The sequence below is a fragment of the Peromyscus californicus genome, unplaced genomic scaffold (assembly GCF_007827085.1).
Source record: "Peromyscus californicus insignis strain IS unplaced genomic scaffold, ASM782708v3 Scaffold_4__1_contigs__length_199733344, whole genome shotgun sequence".
Lineage (NCBI taxonomy): Eukaryota > Metazoa > Chordata > Mammalia > Rodentia > Cricetidae > Peromyscus > Peromyscus californicus.
The window spans coordinates 184,210,012-184,230,030 of NW_026294562.1; the positions used below are offsets into that span (position 1 = coordinate 184,210,012).

General features: G+C 40.4%; 1 protein-coding gene across 1 annotated transcript in view; it reads right to left on the reverse strand.

Moving 5' to 3' along the window:
• Nlrp2 (NLR family pyrin domain containing 2) overlaps window positions 1-20,019 on the reverse strand; it is a 47,452-nt gene that overhangs the window by 16,784 nt on the left and 10,649 nt on the right. Inside the window, exons 3-4 of the mRNA XM_052760361.1 lie at window positions 1,734-2,407; window positions 730-1,655 (exon numbers count right to left, since the gene is read on the reverse strand). Coding sequence (XP_052616321.1) covers window positions 730-1,655; window positions 1,734-2,407 — 1,600 coding nt within the window. The remainder of the gene's footprint in view (window positions 1-729; window positions 1,656-1,733; window positions 2,408-20,019) is intronic.

Consider the following 20,019-nt stretch of genomic DNA (forward strand, 5'->3'; position numbering starts at 1 on the left):
AGGTGCTGGAGGATTGAACTCAGCTCCTGTGGAAGACCACTTAAGTGCTCTTAACTGTGAAACCATCTCTCCACAGACCTCAGTATACTTTTAACTTCCATCCCCAGGATGACTAATGATGTTACATACTTAGGAAAACTAGGAAAGGACCTATGAGTGGGGAAAACAAAGGGAGAGGGAAACAAAGCACATGTAATATGAGGACAGGCAACATGATTCACTGAGAAATGCAGCTTCCTGCCAAACCTGATGAATTCGATTTCTAGGATACACACAATTCAAGATAATTGGTTTCCTCTGAGAACAAGCTATCCAGCCTCTGCACACACATACATAGTAAGTCTAATAAAAACACATGAGATATAAAAGTGGAAGTAGAATACCCACAAGTGAAAGGGTTTAAACACAGATGGTGGGCAGGGAGATGAGGGGGTACTGGCAGGAGAATCAAGTAAAATCATGACTATGCCATAAGGAAAGTAATAAAACAATTGCTCACCCAAAGGCAGGAGACCATAGGTCTTAAGATGTTTACCTTTCAGGCTGGCATCTTTAATCATACCATCATTTTCACTTTTATTATTAAGTAGGAAGGCAGGCCAGCATGTATAACGTGTTCTACCTTGAGCTACAGAGAATGAGAGACTGCAACCTTTTACTACAAAACATTGGATGAGCTGGAGGATGCAAGCACCATTAAGATGCCAGAAAGGAAAATAGGGTTCTTACCTTTGATACTGAGCTGTGGACTCCAATACAGCATCATTTTCTGGGAAGATCCCCTTTGCCACTTGTAGGGACACTGTCTGCAGATTTTGAGAATTCTTGAGGCAAAATGAAGCATTTATGAGGTCCGTGCTGGTTTTCAAATCTAAGGAGATTTCCTCAAAGAGGTCCATGACTTCCTTCACAAGCCCCTTATCTTGAGATTCATAGAGACAGGACAAAATCTGTTGTCGATCTATCAGTAAAGGGAAGGGTTTATTTTCCCCTGACTTATACTCCAGGAGTTTCCTCTTGACCCTAATTGATATTTGGAAGTCAAAATAGGTCCCCAACTTTTGAAGTCGAGTCTCATTCAAGAGTCCAAATACAAATAGTAGCACTCCTGACAGGTTGGGGTTCTTTAATCTTGCTTCCCTAGAAAGCAATTTCTGCATACTGTATTTAGAGACATGTTTATCTTCTTTCTCAAGTTCCTGAACAAATATGATGGCAGCCATGAGCTGCTGGACACTGAGGTGGTAGAAGGTGTAGCATTGGCTCTCATCCTTCTGATCAACGATATTCCTGCAATCAAGAAAATGCATAGAACTCGGGTTCACTTCTACTCTCAACAAGTCTTCTTTACAGACCACGTGCAGCTGTTCCAACAGAGTATCAGCAGCCAGGATACACACTTTCCTGAACGTGCTCTGGACTTGCGTTTTTAAACAGCTTTCGTAGGTTTCTGGGGAGAGGACCCTGAAGAGGAAGTTCAGGAACATAGACGTATGGGTCTGGCACGTCTGAGCAAGGTCTTCCCTCTTCCTCATCCCTTGGTCCAGACAGACACAGAATATCGAACATGCAGAAGGAAGTGAGGCCATGTGGAAGAGAGCCGCACTGCCTCTTAGTGCATTGAAAGCTCTTAGTGCCCTTACATCATCGCTCTCCTCCGTGTCATCACCGCCCTGCTCGGCGGCGGGGGCCTGCTGGGCGGTGTCATCGCCAGGCTCCCAAATGCCACATGCCCTGTTGGTATACTTCAAATTTTTAAAGAATATTTGAAAGTATTCCTGCCTCTCCCGTTCCGAGAAGCCCTGAATTTCTACAAGGAAGGGCTGATCCATCATAAGGTGGATTTGCCGTAACGCCTTTGTTTGTGTGGTCACCAGCAGCGTGGCATGGGGGGCCATCTTCCTCTGGAGCAAACTGCTCAGCAGGACCACTGCGGGCTTCTCTGTGTTCCAGTCCCCACAGATGTCATGCATCAGCGTTTCTGCTGGGAATTTCAGCTCATCAAAACCATCCACCACAAACAAGAAGTTTTCTCCCATGGCTAGGGACTTCATCACATAATTTTTCCACGAGGGTTTTTCCATGGTGAGGAGCTGCACAAAAGTGCAAGGTTTAGTTTCATTAATCACCCCGCAGCTGATGTAGAAGGCACATGGGAACATCTGGGCCTGCTTGCTCTCTGACCACTGCAGCATTAGCCTCTTCACCACCGTGGTTTTGCCAGAATGTGGAGGGCCATGCAGCACTATTGCATGAGCAAATGGCATTCCTGCCTTCGGATTACATAATGTCATGAGTGTCCTGTAGCTCTCAGTCTCTATGTAGAGTCTTTCATTGCATGTAGGCCAGAAGCTATATCTCCATTCATTCATGTATTTATCCAACCAGCTCTTTTTATACTTGTGTTCTTCCCCGTCAATGATAGAGAGAGGAGACAGACAGAACATAGTTGGTTATTGTGAAAAATTACCTTGTATAAAGTAGGAAGGGAAAATGAGAAACACACCTCTTAAAGACCAACTTCAATCCAAGTTCATTTCAGCAAAATGTGATTCAGAAATCTCTTTCGCAAATGTACTTTAAAAAGGGTCCAATTCGAAATAATTAAAAAAAAAAACTTTATGTGTGGGCATGTACACATGAGTGCAGTGCACATAGATGCCAGGAGAAGGCATTGGATCCCCTGGAGCAGCAGTTACAGGTGGTTGAGAGTGGGCTGATGTGGGTGCTGGGACCCAAACTCAGGTCTTCTGCAAGAACAGTATGCATTTCTTACTGTTGAACCATCTGTGCAGTCCCTATTTATATTTTAGTCTGATGAAATAAAAAAAAACATGGAAATTGCTTTGATGGGAAAGTGACCTCTTTGTTGAGAATGATTCGATTCTCTTCACCATTTAAAATTCTCGTACAGGGATTGGGGAGATGGTTCGGTTGGTATAGTTTTCCAGTATGAGGACCTGAGTTCAGTCTCTAGCACTCATGCAAAACCAAGCCTATTGGTGTGTATCTGTCACCTTAGTGCTATGAAGGTTGGGCTTGATGGGCAGACAGCCTAGCCAATCAAAGTTCTGGATCCAGTGGGAGACCTTATCTCAAAAGATAAGTTAGAGAAGGCTAGAGGAAGATGCCTAACGCCAATTTCTGGCTTCCACATGTATACAATGGGTGAGCTCATGTGTGCTCAAACATTCATACATGGATGTGTTCACATAAGTACACTGAATATTCCTCTGTGCTCGTATCATCCTCTTCTTAGTCCTCTTTGTGGCTTGGGACATTTTCTTTTCTATTTTTAATCACAACTAACTTTTCTCCTTCCAAGATCATCTTAGTTTTTCTCAGGTTTGTGATGTCTCCCCCACCAGTATTTCTAGAATTGCAAATTCTGCTCAAGTTGTAAGCTTGGAAGTATAATGGGTAGTTCATAGGGAGTAAAGAGAGTACACAGCTCTCTTACCAAGTCAGATGCCTCTGCTCTGGAGTGTTATTGTAAGACACATTTGCTATATTCAAACTCAGTGCAACCTGAGTGTGGTGTTGCATGGTCATAATTTCATCACTTGGGACGCTGGATAAGATGAACCTCAGCTGCTAGCAATTCTAAGGTAACTTGGGCTATACAGATAGTGTTAAAAATGCTATAAGAAAACCTCAATGCATAGGATTAAATGGAAATTCCAGTGTTAGAGGTGTGTTTCTCATAAGTTATTGGCCAGTGAGGCTCTAGAGCCTTCCAAACCAGCACAAGTTTATTGCCACTACTCTTGGCTGCTAACCAGAACTAGACATAAGACCCATATACTTTTGTGGCAAGACAAACCAAACTGACACTCATCTGGAAACTCACTCTCTGCTTGGAGCTTTCATAGTGTTGGAGAGTACCGTGATGTAAGTGCTAGTGGTTTTACCCAGCTGTGGATCCTGCCTGTCGTAACAATGCTCTGCCAGGGCAGCGTCAGTGTGCAATAATGGCATGCAAACCAAATGCTTTCTGATTGGAATTTTAAAATGTTCTAAAAATTATTTTAAATTATGTGTATATGTGTTTATCTGAATCTAGTTATTTCCAGATGCCCACATAGGCCAGAGGCATCAGATCCCATGGAGCTGGAGAGATGGTTGTGAGCCAGTAAGATGCAGGTGCTGAGAACTGAACTCAGGACCTCTTTTAGAGCAGCAAGTGCTCTTAACAACTAAGCCACTTCTCCATTCCTGCTTTCTGATTGACTTGATACTGTCTCCACCGGAAGAAATTAAAATCTGGTATTATGTTGTAAACCTGGTCAAGGGTCTGTGGCTTGGGAGGACATAGACCTTCATGAGGAAGTTACTGCTGTTATTTGGCTAAATAGACACAATGTGCTTATCAATTGTTTTCTAAACATCAACCTTGATGCCCAGTTTAGCAATGCCAGTTTTGGTCAGGGAAAACTTTTACAGTTGAGTAGTTGTTACTAAAGCAACATGGAACTGGTCCAAGTGCTGATTGTAAGCATGTATTAAATAATATTCACTAAATGGGACACCTTTTTCCTCTCCTTAAGGGAACAGGGAATAATGAAGAGGAGGAGGCAAAAGAACATAGAAATCAAAGGAAAGGTAGTGTCTTCTAAGGTATGACATGGCTATTGTATTTAAGTGTAAGAGCTAGTTAGTAATAAGCTTGTGCTAATGGCCATATGGTTCATAAATAATATAAGCCTCTGTGTGTTCACTTGGGTCCAAGCAGCTGCAGGACCAGTGGGAGAGAGAGATTTGTCCTGACCACAGGCCAGGCAGGACACAAGTAAACTTCCGACTACACCTGCATGTAACAAAACTCCAATTTTTGCCCTAATTTTTCTAATTATCAGGGACCCAGGCAATAAAAAACCAAGATGGTTATAAAGGAACTTTTTCTTCTGTACAACTCATAAAAGTATTATGCAAAAGGGTGAAAATCAGAAACATTAGACCACGATATGAGATCTGAAATTCTGAGGAGTGCTCATCCTGAAACAGGACGTTCATGTCATCACACTCTATCCAAGGATGAGGGACCATTGCGGAGGAGGGATTAGAAGGCCTGGTGGATAACTGACAAGAAAAGTGTTTGGGGGGCATGATAGAGAAGCTGCATGTGTGAACTCACTGTGGTTTAAACAGCATGTATGAGTCTTGTGTAAGCTCAAGCCAGACAAAATCCCAGCATGGAGGTGTGGTGAGTGAGTTGGGGTCAGCACAAAGTCCCACCCCCTAGTTGAGGAACTATTGGCAATTGAGAGCTACCAGGGGGAGGATGGAAGAGTCAGTTTTCTTTAAGGGTGTGATCTCTGGTAGGTAGACTATGCTTCAGGGCAGGCTCCATACCTTCGAGTAATTGGACAGTATAAGTTTGACTCCATGGGTTAAAAACAGAGAATATGAAATTGGGAAGGTGGGGGTGGATCTTGGAACAGTTTGGGGAAGGAGGGTGAATATGATCAAAATACATTATATGAAATTCCCAAAGGATTAATGAAATTATTATTAAAATGTTAAAAAATAAGAACCCACAAAACTCTGAAGCTGTTGGAGGAGAAGAGGGCAATATCTCAAGATATGGATTCAGATAGTCACTTTCTTGAAGGTGGGTTCAGTTAATTACCCAGTGGTCAGGAAGTAAAGCCAGGACTGACAAAAGGGGCTGCATAAAGTTCAAAAGTTTCTGCAATCAAGGAAACAATCAGATGACCAGTCTACAGAATAGTAGAAGAATCCTTGTTAGCTACACATATGACAAGTAATAATGTTACCAATATACAAATAGAATTCTCTTCAGTGCCACATCTAACCTCTTCACTTAGCCAGACCTCCCATCTCCTTTTCCAGGTTGAGTCTCCATGACCTCTCCATCCATATGCCTTCTCCTTAACCCACCAAATCTAGCCTGGGTCTCACATTTAATGACCCAGCCCAGTCTTGTGTCCCCTGCCTAAACTGCAACCAACCTCTAAGGCTCCCTTTAGGATTCCACCAAGACTTGCTCTACCTGCCACCTCCCACAGGTCTCTTCTGTGCCTCATAAAATCTTTATATCCAACCACACATCCCACCTCCTTTGTCAGGATCCAGCCCAATGGGTTTCTCTGGCCTCACCTCATCTATACCTTATTCCTAACTCACCATATCTAGCCTGGGTCCCACATCCAGTGCCCTGACTTGTGCCAGAATCCTCCTTACCTATACCTCAACCCACAGGCTGCTTCTCCTGCCGTATCCAACATCTCTACACAGCCAGATCTGTGCTCACACTCCAGGCTTGAACCAGGAGGCAGATCTTGGACATTCTCCCCGTCCTCTCTGTACACCTGACTTCATTCTACTCAAGCAACTTCCAAACTCTAGGTCCAAGATGCCCACTCATCCTCTCCTGCCCTCATCATAAAAATGCCAATGATATGAAAGATCAAGCCAGTATCTCTATCTCCTAATACCTACTACTCTTGTTGAAATGTTTGCCAGCGAGAGTTACCTAAATGAAGAATATAAAAGAACAATCGTGAATTTCAAAGAATTAAAGAACTTTGTAGAAGACACAAAGAAACTGCTCAATGAAATTAAGGAGAGATAACTTGAGAACAAATGCCTGAGTCATTGCCCCCACCCCACAATGCAAAAGGAATATAAACATAAGGTTGATGGAAATAATTCAGGCAATTTAAGAGGATTCAAGTTGAGATGAAGATGGAATTGAAAACCCCAAAAAATCCCAACTAGGAAACTCAAAGGAAATGCTTACAAGTAGAATGAAATCAACCAAAAGACAGAATATTAGGACTCAAAGATAAAATAGAGAGTCCTAGACCAAATAAGCAAGGGATATGACAAGTTAAAAACACAGAATTAAGGTTATTGATTAAGAAAACAACAGAGTCCCAGAAGCTAGGCTAGCACAAGTTCTTTCAATCTTAATGTTAGGAGAAGTGTTCACAGGTTTTGGTGTGCATCATAGCTGAAACAAAGCTTTAAATAATGACTTGAGGTTAAGATGTTTTTGTTAATGGCTTTGAGATAGAAAATCTTGGGAAACAATTTAAAGTTTAGAAAGGCACACTTTTAATAGTTGAGTGAGGAATTCATTGAAGTCAGGGAACAAAAACCATGGCAGCCTGGCTATTGCTGACTGATGTACTTTTCTTGCTAGGATGAGTTGGTGATCAAAGGTGATGATTAATTCCTTGTACCTATTTCTTCTCTCAGCTTCCTGATATAAAAAACTGTTAATGGGTATGCCCCCTGAAGATTTAAAGTAGAGCTGACTGTTTTTCATATATAAAAGTTTAGATTTGTCATTATTTTAAGACTTTTCTCTTAAGATTACCTTTTGAGAAAAGTAATAAAGTAAACAATCCTTTATTTTGTAACCACAAAACGCAACCTGCCAGTCAAAGAACTGAGAAAAATATCTTGCTTGCTTACACTTTGTTAATCGATAACAAATTGCTTGGCTGTGAATGTATGTGGGTCATGCGAATAATTTGTTTCTCACCTGTAATATGTAAAATGTTTAATCATGCAAGTAATATGAAAAAATGCTGCTTTTTACTGTATTCATTATAGTCATTAACTTAATAGAATGTAACCACATTGTAATTTTTATATCACTCGAAAGATTTTGCTGGGGTATATAAGATGTAAGAGAAAAAAAGATATCAGGAGGTCGTTAAAAGAACTCATCAAAAAAATGGAAGAAGAGAAAACATCAGGGTAGAAGTAGAGAACAGAAAAATAGAGCGGAACAAGCAACAGAAAGAATAAAAGGAAGAACTAAGCTTCGACCCTCAAGAAAGTCCTTGTGTGTCTGTTTGCCTGTTCAGTCGTAGATGACTCTGCATCTTCTCTCCAGTTTTTCTGACCTGCCAAAGGCTTGCCATTCATCAGCACCATAGGTGAGACCCTGATCTGTTGGAGGGGTAGGGGTGTGTGTGTGCGTGTGTGTGCGTGTGTGTGTGTGTGTGTGTGTGTGTGTGTGTGTGTGTACGTGTGTACGTGTGTACGTGTGTACGTGTGTACGTGTGCTTGTGTGTTTCCCTTTTTTTGCTGGCCCCAGAGAATTAAGCTTTACTCCCTCAGATAAGTAAGTCAATTGTGTGATTAGTCTGCTGACCTCATGGCTCCCCTTCAGTTCCTGAGCTGCTAAAGGCTGGTCATTACAGCAGCAGTGGCTCATCCATTAAACATAACAGAAGGAGCGCTCAAACTGCTTCCAGTATCATAACCAAAAATATAACAGAAGAAGCAATGCCAAACTGCTTCTAGTATCACCTCAACACTCACATCAGATAAGGACACAACAAAAAAGAAAGCTACAGGCCGATATCCCCAATGAACACAGACTCAAAGGCTCAATAGATATTTACCAGCAGAATACAGACATACATAAAAAAGCTATACACCACGACCATGTTGGCCTTATCCCTGAAATGCAGGGATGGTTCAAAATACAGAAGTCAACAATGGAATTCTCCACTTAAAGACAAAAACCACAATCATCTCAATAGATGCAGAAAAAGCCTCTGATGAAGTCCAACATGCCTTCATGATAAAAGTCCTAGAGAATGTAAGGACAGAGGAAACATACCTCAACATCATGAAAGTGATATATGAGAAACCCATAGCCAACATCACCCTAAATAGAGATTGCAGCTCACTGCAATCCCATTGAAGTCAGAAATGAAACATGGATGTCCACTATCCCACTCCTCAATCTTGTGCTCAAAGTACTAATCGGGGTAATTAAACAAGAAAGAAAAATTAAAGGGATAGAAAAGTCAAACTATTCTTATTTGCAGATAACATGATACTATACATTAGAGATCACAAAATTTCTATCAGAAAACTTCTAGAAATGCTAAAAAATTCAGCAATGTGGCAGGATACAGAACCAACTTGCAAAAATCAATAGCTTTTCTATATATCAACAATGAACAAAGAGAAATAGATCATGGACACACTTCTATTCACAATACTCTCAAGAAAATGTCTAGGAATAAACTAAGCAAAGAAGTGATGGACCTCTACAATGAAAACTTTAAACATTGGATGAAAGAGAAAATGATGCTAGAAAATGGGAAGACATTCCATGCTCATGGATTGGTAGAATATTGTGAAAATGACAATTTTACCAAAAGCAATTTACAAATTTAAAGCAACCCCAATCAAAAACCTCCATCTCATTCTAGTCACAGTCAGTCCCTGGGAATCTCCACCCAATTCTGCCCCAGTTGCTGGCCAGGGAATACTCATGCAGGCCGGCTCCCCACCAATTCCCCATCAAACCCTGCAATCTACAAGACCCATGCCCTACCCCAATACCCATCCGCCTGCAACCCCAGGACTTCCTGAGACAAGGAATCTGCCAGCTCTCATTGGACCACAAGGTGAGTGACTCTTCTCCCATCCAGAGTCCTGCCTCTAGGACCTAGGCCCTGGGACACAGCCAGTCCCCAGGAACCCCCACCCAACTCTGCCCCAGTTGCTGGCCAGCAGGGAAAACTCCTGTGGGCAGGATTCCCCACCAAACCCCTCAGAAGACCCTGCAATCTACAAGACCCAAGCCCTACCCCAATACCCATTTGCCTGTGACCCCAGTAACTTCCTGAGACAAGGAATCTGCCAGCTCTCATTGGCCCAAGGGTGGCTTCCTGAGACAGAGAATCTGCCAGCTCTCATTGAATCAAGAGAGGCTTCCTGAGACACAGAATCCACAAGCTGTGACTGGACCAAGAGCCTTGATAAGACCAAGAGCGGCTCCCCGAGCTGCAAAATCAGCTAGTTTGGATTGGATCAAGAGTAGCTCCCTGAGATACATAATCTGCCAGCTCCAATTAGACTAAGAGCTAAGTTTGGACTTAGTGTGGCCCCCTGAGACATAGACAAAGCAAGCACAGACTGGACCAATAGTAGCTCGCTCAGACACAGGAACTTCTTGCACCTATTGGAGGAAGAGGTGGGAGCATGCCAGTGCAGAAATATATAGAACAACATAAAGAGCAATATGGCATCACAAGAACCTAGCCCTTCTACAAGAGCAAGACCTGAACCTCACAATATAAAAGAAGCAAAAGAAAGTAACTTTAAAAATAATATCATGAAGATGCTAGAGGCCTTTAAAGAGGAAATGAAAAATTCCCTTAAAGAAACAGAAAAATACAAACAAAAAATTGGAAGAAATCAATGAATCCCTTAAAGAAAGCCAAAAAATCATGAAAAAGCAATGAAACATGTGAAAGAAACAGTTCAAAACCTGAAAAGGGATATAGAAACAATGAAGAAGACACAAACAGAGGGAATGCTGGAAATAGAAAATCTGAGTAAATAAACAGGAAACACAGAAACAAGCATAACCAAGAGAATACAAGAGATGGAAGAGAGAATCTCTTATGTAGAGGACACAATAGAGTAAATACGTCAGTCAAAGAAAACACTAAAACCAAAAAGGTCATAACACAAAATATCCAGGAAATCTGAGACACCAAGAAAAGGCCAAACTTAAGAATAATATGGATAAAAGGAGAATACCTACTCAAAGGCACAGAAAATATATTTGGCAAAATCATGGAATAAAACTTTCCCAACTTAAAGAAGGAATTACCTATGAAGATACAAGAAGCTTATAGAACACCAAATAGAATAGACCCCCAAAAAGTCCTCTTGCCACATAATTAAACCACTAAACATATGGAATAAAAAATTTTAAGAGCAGTAAAGGGAAAAGGCCAAATGACTTATAAAGGAAGACCCATCAGAATAACACCAACTTCTCAATGGAGATTCTAAAAGTCAGAAGGTCCTGGACAGACGTTATGCACACTAAGAGACCATGGATGCCAACCCAGACTACTATACCCAGCAAAACTCTCAATCAACATAGATGGAGTAAACAAAATATTCCATGATAAAACCAGATTTAAACAATATCTCTCCACAAATCCAGCCCTACAGACAGCACTAGAAGGAAAAATCCAACTTAAGGAAGTTAGATACACCCATGAAAACACAGGCAATAGATAGTCCCACACCAAAAAATACCAAAGAAGGGAAATACACACACACTATCAGCAAAAGATAACAGGAATTAACAATCACTGGTCATTAATATCCCTTAAGATCAATGGTCTCAATTCGCCTATAAAAAGATACAGCCTGACAGAATGGATATGAAATCAGGACCCATCCTTCTGCTGCATACAAGAAACACACCTCAAATTCAAAAACAGACACTAACTCAGAGTAAAAGGCTTGTGAAAGACTTTCCAATCAAATGGACTTAAGAGGCAAACTGTTGTAGCTATCCTAATATGCAACAAAATAGACTTCAAATTATAATCAAGAGAGATTGAGAAGGACATTACATAATCATCACAGGAAAGATCCACCAAGATGAAGTTTCAATTCTGAACATTTATGTCCCAAACACAAGGGCACCCACATATGAAAAGAAACATTACTGAAGCTTAAATGACACATCAAACCTCACACAATAATAGTGGGAGACTTCAACATTCCACTCTTACCACTGGACAGATCTGCCAGACCAAAACTTAACAGAAATAAGGGACCTAACTGATGTTATGACTCCAATCAATATCTACAGAACATTCCACTCTAACACAAAAGAATACACCTTCTCAGTACCCCATTGAACCTTTTCTGAAATTGACCACATACTCAGTCACAAAGCAAATCTCAACAGATATAAAAATAATTGGAATAACCTCCTGTATTCTATCAGACCATCATGGCTTAAAGTTAGATTTCAACAACAGCAAAAATTACAGTAAGCCTACAATCTCATTGAAACTGAATAATTCTCAACTGAATCACCAATGGGTCAAGGAAGAAATAAAAGACTTCCTAGAATTCAATGAAAATGAATGTACTACATACCCAAACTTATGGGACACTATAAAAGCAATGCTAAGAGCAAAATTCATAGCACTAAATGTGCACATAAAGAAGTTGGAGAAATCACACACTAGTGACTTAACAGCACACCTAAAAGCTCTAGAACAAAAAGAAGCAAAGTCACCCAAGGAGGAATAGATGCCAGGAAATAATCAAATTGAGAGCTAAAATCAATAAAATAGAAACAAAGAGAATACAAAGAATCAATGAAACAAAGAGTTGGTTTTTTGAGAAAATCAACAAGGTAGACAAGCCCTTATCCAAACTAACCAAAAAGCAGAGAGCACATCCAAACTAACAAGAATTTTCAGGCCAAACTTCAAAAATCTATACTCTATAAAACTTGAAAATATAAAAGAAATGGACAATTTTCTGGATAGGTACCACTAACCAAAGTTAAATCAAGGCCAGATAAACAATTTAAATAGACCAATAAACCCTGAGGAAATAGAACAATCATTAAAAGTCTCCCAACCAAAAAAAGCCTAGGACCAGGTGGTTTCAATTCAGAATTCTACTAGATTTTCAAAGAAGAGTTAATACCAATACTCTTCAAATTGTTCCACACAATAGAAACAGAAGGAACATTACCAAACTCCTTTTATGAGGCTACAGTTACTCTGATTTCCAAGCCACAAAAAGATGAAACAAAGAATTACAGAGCAGTCTCCCTCATGAACATTGATGCAAAAATAAAATATTGGCAAACTGACTTCAAGAACACATCAAAAAATTATTCATAATGATCAAGCAGGTTTTATTCCAGAGATGCAAGGATGGTTAAATACATAAAAATCTGTCAATGTAATACCATTTAAACAAACTGAAAGAAAAAACATGATCATTTCATTAGACGCTGAGAAGGTCTTTGACTAAATCCAATACCCCTTCATGATAAAGGTCTTGGAGAGATCAGGAATACAAGGAACATACCTAAGCATAATAAAGGCTATTTACAGCAAGCCAACAGCCAACATCAAATTAAATGGAGAGAAACTCAAAGAAATTCCACTAAAATCAGGAACAAGACAAGGCTGTCTGCTCTCCCTGTATTTATTCAATATAGTACTTGAAGTTCTGGCTAGAGCAATAAGACAACAAAAGGCGATCAAGGGGATATAAATTGGAGAAGAAGTCAAACATTCACTATTTGCAGATGATATGATAGTATACATAAGTGACCCCAAAAATTCTACCAGGGAACTCCTACAGCTGATAAACACCTTCAGTAATGTGGCAGGATACAAGATCAACTAAAAAAAAATGAGTAGCCCTCCTATATACAAATAATAAATGGGCAAGAAAGGAATCAGAGAAACATCACCCTTTACAATAGCCACAAATTATATAAAATATCTTGGAGTAACTCTAAGTAAGCAAGTGAAGGACCTATATGATAAGAACTTTAAGTCTCTGAAGGAAGAAATTGAAGAAGATATCAGAAAATGGAAAGATCTCCCATGCTCCTGGATAGTTAGGATTAGCATAGTAAAAATGGCAATCTTACCAAAAGCAATCTACAGATTCAATGCAATCCCCATCAAAATCCTAACACCGTTCTTCACAGACCTGGAAAGAAAATTACTCAACTTCATTTGGAAAAACAGAAGACCCAGCATAGCTGTAAGAATCCTGTACAATAAAGCCACTCCTGGATCATCACGATCCCTGACCTCAAGCTCTACTATAGAGCTATAGTAATAAAAACAGCTTGGTATCGGCTTAAAAACTGACATGTGGACCGATGGAATTGAATTGAAGATCCTGACATTAACCCACATACTTCTGAAACCTGATTTTTGACAAAGAAGCCAAAACTGTACAATGGAAAAAAGAAAGCATCTTCAACAAATGGTGCTAGCATAACTGGATGTCAACATGAAGAAGATTGCAAATAGATCCGTATCTATAGCCATGCACAAAAGTCAAGTTCAAATGGATCAAAGACCTCAACATAAATCCAGTTACACTGAACTTGATAGAAGAGAAAGTTGGAAGTAGTCTTGAACTCATTGACACAGGAGACCACTTCCTAAATATAACGCCAGTAGCACAGACACTGAGAACAATTAATAAATGGGACCTCCTGAAACTGAGAAGCTTCTGTAAGGCAAAGGACACAGTAAATAAGACAAAATTACAGCCTACAGAATGGGAAAAGATCTTCACCAACCTCACATCTGACAGAGGACTGATGTCCAAAACATACAAAGAGCTCAAGAAACTAGACATAAAAAAATTCAATTAAGAAATGGGCTATAGAGCTAAACAGAATTCTCAAAGGAAGAATTTCAAATGGCCAAAAGACATTTAAGGAATTGCTCAGCATCCTTAGTCATCAGGGAAATGCAAATCAAAAGATACCATCTTACACATGTCAGAATGGCTAAGATCAAAAGCACTGCAGACAGCTTTTTATGGAGAGGATGTGGAGCAAGGGGAACACTCACCCACTGTTGCAAGCTTGTACAGCCACTTTGGAAATCAGTATGGCAGTTTCTCAGAAACCTGGGACTCAGTCTTCCTCAAGACCCAGCTATACCCCTCTTGGGCATATACCTAAGGAATGCTCAGTCATACCATATGCTCAACTATGTTCACAGTAGCATTATTCATAATAGCCAGAACCTGGAAACAACCTAGATGTCCCTCAACCAAAAAGTGAATAAAGAAAATGTGGTAAATGTGGTACATATACACAATGAGGACCACTCAGCAGAGAAAAACGACGACATCATGAAATTTTCAGGCAAGTGGATAGAACTAGAAAATATTCTGAGTGAGGTAACCTAGACTCAGAAGGACAAACTTGGTATGTACCCACTAATAAGTGGTACCAGACTACAATCCACAAATCCAGAGAAACTAGCTAACAAGGAAGACCCAAAATGGGACACATGGATCACCCTGGGAAGGGGAAATAGATGAGATCTCCATGAGTAAACTGGGGATGAGGGATGGGCAATGGAGGGTAGGGGATGGGGGATGAGAACATAGGGGAATGGGATGTTCGAGCTGGAACAGGGATGGAGTGGGAAAACAATGAAAGAGATATCATGATAGAGGGAGGCATCATGGGGATAGAGAGAAACCCAGTGCTAGGGAAGTTGCCAGGAATCCCCAACAATGATCCCAGCTTGGACTACTAGAAATAGTGGAGAGTGTGCCTGAACTGAAATGGCTTACCCCAGTGATCAGATCAGTGATACCCTAACTGTTATCACAGAGCTTTTCTCCAATGACTGATTGAAGCAGATATAGAAATCCAGGCAGAGCTCCAGGAGTCCAGTCAAAGAGAGAAGAGGGATTCTATGAGCAAGTGCATCAGGATCATGATGGGAAAACGGGCAAAGATGACCAAACCAAACTAGTGGGAACTCATGAAAGTTGGATCAATGGCTGTGGAGCCTGCATGGGACTGAACTAGGCCCTCTGCATGGCGAGATAATTGTGTAGCTTGATCTGCTTGGTGGGGGGTGGATGGCGCGGGGTGGCAGTAGGATCAGAATTCATTTCTGGTGCATGAGTGGGCTTTTTGGAGCCTACTACCTATGGTTGGACACCTTGTACAGCCTTGAGGCGGGGGAAGGGCTTGGACTTGGCTCTATGGATGTGCCTCCCCATGGGAGGCCTTGCATTTTTGTGGAGGGGAGTGAGGGGTGGGTTGGGTCGGGGAGACTGGTAGGGTGGGAGTGGGAAGAGGGAGGATCTTTGGTGTGTAAAATGAAAATTTTTCCTAATAAAAAACCCCTCCATCTCATTCGTCACAGAAACAGAAAAAAAAAAACCTATCCAAATATTCACATGGGCTTACAAAATACTCTAGATAGCCAAACAATCCAAATCAAATGAACAGGACTAGAAGAACTACTATTTCAAATCTGGAATTAAGATCTGTTATAGAGCCATACTGATTAAAATATCAATTGGCATGAAAATAAACATGCAGACCAGTGGAACAAAACTGAAGATTCAAACGTAAGTGCACATAACTTCAGCCACTTAATATTTGACGAAGATGCCAAAAAACCCTCCAAAAACTCAAAACACTAAAAAACAAAAAAACCCCATAAAAACCAAGAAAAGAAAGACTTTCAGCAAATGGTGCTGGGAAAACTCCGTGTCCACATGCAGAAGTATGAAATTAGACCCATATCTATCACCTTGCAAAAAACCTAACTCCAACTGGGTCAAAGACTTACATATGAAACCTGAAACACTGAAACTGCTAGAAGAAAACACAGGCAATAGCTTACATTAAATAGGTGTAGGGAAGTTCTTTCTGAATAGGACTCCATATGCACAAGAATTAAGGCCAACAATCCACAAGTGGCACTTCATAAAACTAAAAAGCTTCTGCACAGGTAATGAAACAACCAGGTGAAGAGGAAGTCCACAGGATGTGAGAGAATCATTGCCAGCTATACATCTGTCAGAGGATTAATGTCTACACTATATAAAAACTCAAAACACAAAGAATGAAAGCAAACAAAACAAATGGCCCATTTTTCAAATGGGCCTGGGACCTGAACCGAGAATTCTCAAAAGAAATATAATGACTAAGAAATATCTCAGAACATGTTCATCATCTCTAGCAATTAGGGAATGCAAGCTAAAACAACAGTGATTTCAACTTATCCCACTTAGAAGGGCAAAGATCAACAAAACAACTGACAACAAATGCTGGAGTAGATGTGGGGAAATGGAAATCCTCATTCAGTGTTGGTGGGATTGCCAACTGGTGTGCAACTGTGGAAATCAGTAAGGAGAATTGCTCTACCACTCCTGGGCATATGCCCAAAGGACTCGACATCCTAATCAATAGATACTTGATGAACCACATTCATTCACAATATCTAGGAAATGTAAACAACCTTAATGACTCATAATGATGAATAGATAATGAAAATGTGGTACATAAATAGTTTACTATTCAGCTGTAGAGAAGAATGAAATCATGAACTTTGCAGATAAACAAGTGGAACTAGAAAAGATAGTATTTGATGAGATAATCCAGATTCAGACAAATGTCACGTGGTCTTTCTTATCGGAGGACTCTAGCTTCAAATCTTCAGATTTGAGTGTCCATATTCTGGAGTAAGTGCAGAAACCAGGAAAGTAAAAAGGGACTATTGCTGGGGGTAGAGGGTAGTAGAGCAATATATATGGGAAATAGGAAAAGGGGGGTACTCTAATTAGGGCAGGGAAATATGTAAATATTGAAGGAGGTAGGGGGTAAAGCAACATTAAGGATGCCTGAAAATGTCATAAGGGATCATACCATTAACTATTTACCTACAAAACCCTATAATACACATAAGTCTGTGTAGAAATATACATCTATAATTTAAATAAAAGTTTCTCATCTGGGCTGACAATACTCCCTTCAAAAGTCAAAGATCACCTAACAAAATCCCCAGTGCTAGATATGAGAAGCCCTCTTTTGAGTTGTTGTTTAGGGTCAAAGAGACTCCAGAACTCACATAGTTTGTTATTGTTTTTGTTGTCTTCTGTGAGGTGGAAGCTAAGTTCCTATTGCTAAAGACTCTGTTCACTTTGGACATAGGGTCCGTAAGTCCCTGAGCTGAAACTGACCTGAAAATCTCCTTCCTGAGGACTAGCTTTTGCTATACCAGAAGGCGTCATGCAAGCTTCCAAAAGGAGGGATGCAACCAACAATTCCAACCCATGAATCCATGAATCCCACTCCTATGAACCACAACACTGACTAGAATGGCTTGAGAACACAAAGGCTGTAGTGGCGTTAACCTTGGTGTTAATCACTAGTTCTCTAGTTGGACTTGAAACATGCCTGAGAAGAGGGATGCCACATCTGGTGTTGGAAACCTATCCAACTACCCAGGGCTAGTGAATTCATGGATGCTGGAGGAGCACTGCAACCAACACTTTACTAAACCAGCATAATCTCTAACTGCACTCCAAATATTTGGTCTTTTTCCCACAGGTAAGTGTAGTCCTCATTCCTTATCAAGGAAACTTCTCTTTGCAACAGATGAAGACCATTACAAAAACCACAACAAATCAAAATGCAGAGTTGTGGAGCCCTGTCCCATTTGCTACATCTAAAAAACAACTCCCACACTTAAGGCTCAGAGAACCTCGACGAGGAGGTGGAAGGAGAAGAGGCAGAAGATCAAGGAGTTTTCTGTGAGAATATGTCTTCTAGGAATGTCAGAAGCTACATCTATTAGTCTTCCTAACATGACTACCCAAACAAGAGCTGAATAGAGAAAACACCAATAAATATGCCTAAGTGGACATGGGAAAACCCACAAGGTCTCAACCTTATACAAAGACCTAGAGGTAACCAAGGAAAGCTGAGAAATTCTACACACGATAGTCCTGGTCCTTCTAGGAACTGAATTCTGATTTTCTCCAGTATCCACTTTCCCCTTTTTTCTTCTGTTAGGAAGGAAGCTATCATCAACAGAACAACTGGTACATTAGAAATGATGGGACATTTGTTTTTATTGTTCCCCAAGCTTGGTTGATTTCAGACCAGGTATGAAGAGCAATCAGTAGTACTATACAGCTGCAAAGACTATGAAACACAACATCGACATGATGACAATATACCTCCAAGGATGTAGTGATGTCACTTATAGGTTGGGCATAATCAACAGATACTCAAGTGGACTTAAGTCCCATGCAACAGGAAGAATTCATGCCCGATACTGTAAACCTGTCCATGACCAGTGGCCAGAGAGGTGATAGACTCTTGAGGGGACCCTACTATGGTCATTTTACTAAACCAATATACTTTCTAACTGAATTCTAAACACTAATCCTTACAACCCACAGATTGAGTGTAGTTCTCACCCCTCATCAAAGAAGCTTCTTTTAGCAACAGATGGAAACCATTCCAGAGATCCACAACTAGTCAAAATGCAGAGAGTAAGTGATTATGGTGGGGGGGTGGTGCTCGGCCCCCGCAATGCAACCCCTACAACTAAGACTCAGGGAACAACATCATAGGATGGTGTGGAAACTGTGACTCCTGTTGTTAGTGCCCCTTAAAAATGATAGAGGAACAGAAGTCTCAACAGTATGGATGCCAAAACAAGACCAACATAATGACATCACCAGTTGACATGCCAATGTAGACAGGTGAAATTCCACATGGCCCCATACATAGATGAAGAGCTACAGGTGGTTCCTGGTTGCTGAGAGGAGAATCAGTTCTTTTTAAGTTACTCAGTTCCAAGTGGTCATCTTGATGCACATGTACATATGACCAATGTTAAATGAATTTAGTAGGTTGTTTATGCATGTGTCCATGTACACATGTGTATATACATGTAGCAATAATAAAGATATCAGTGGTGGTAAAGATGAAATGATAGTATACATAAGTGACCCCAAATGTTCTACCAGGGAATGTTTACAGCTCATAAACAACTTCAGTGAAGTGGTTGGATAAAAGATTGACTAACAATATTAGTAGCCCTCCTATATAAATAACAGACTGAGAAAGAAATCAGGAAAACACCCTTCACATTAGCCACAAACAATATAAAATATCTTGGGGTAACTGTAACCATGCAGGTGACCTGTATGACAAAAACTTCAGGTCTTTGAAAAATTGAAGATATTAAGATGGAAAGATCTCACATGTCCATGGATCCATAGAATACATAGTAAAAATGGCCATCTTACCAAAAGCAATCTAAAGATTCAACACAATCCCGTCAAAATTCCAACACAAGTCTTTACAGACCTTGAAAGGACAATTCTCTACTTCATATGATAAAATAAAAAAACCAGGATAACTGAAATAACCCTGAACAATAAAAGAACTTCTGGAGGTCTCATCCCTGATTTCAAGCTGTACTATAGAGCTACAGTAATGAAAACCACATGGTATTGGCATAAAAGTAGACACATTGATCAATGGAATAGAATAGAAGACCCAGACATAGATCCACACACTTAGGATCACCTGATTTTTGATAAAGAAGCCAGAAATACACAATGGGAAAAAGAAATCATCTTCAACAAATGGTGCTGGTCTATCTGGATGTCTGCATGCAGAAGAATGCAAATAGATCCATATCTATCACTCTGCAC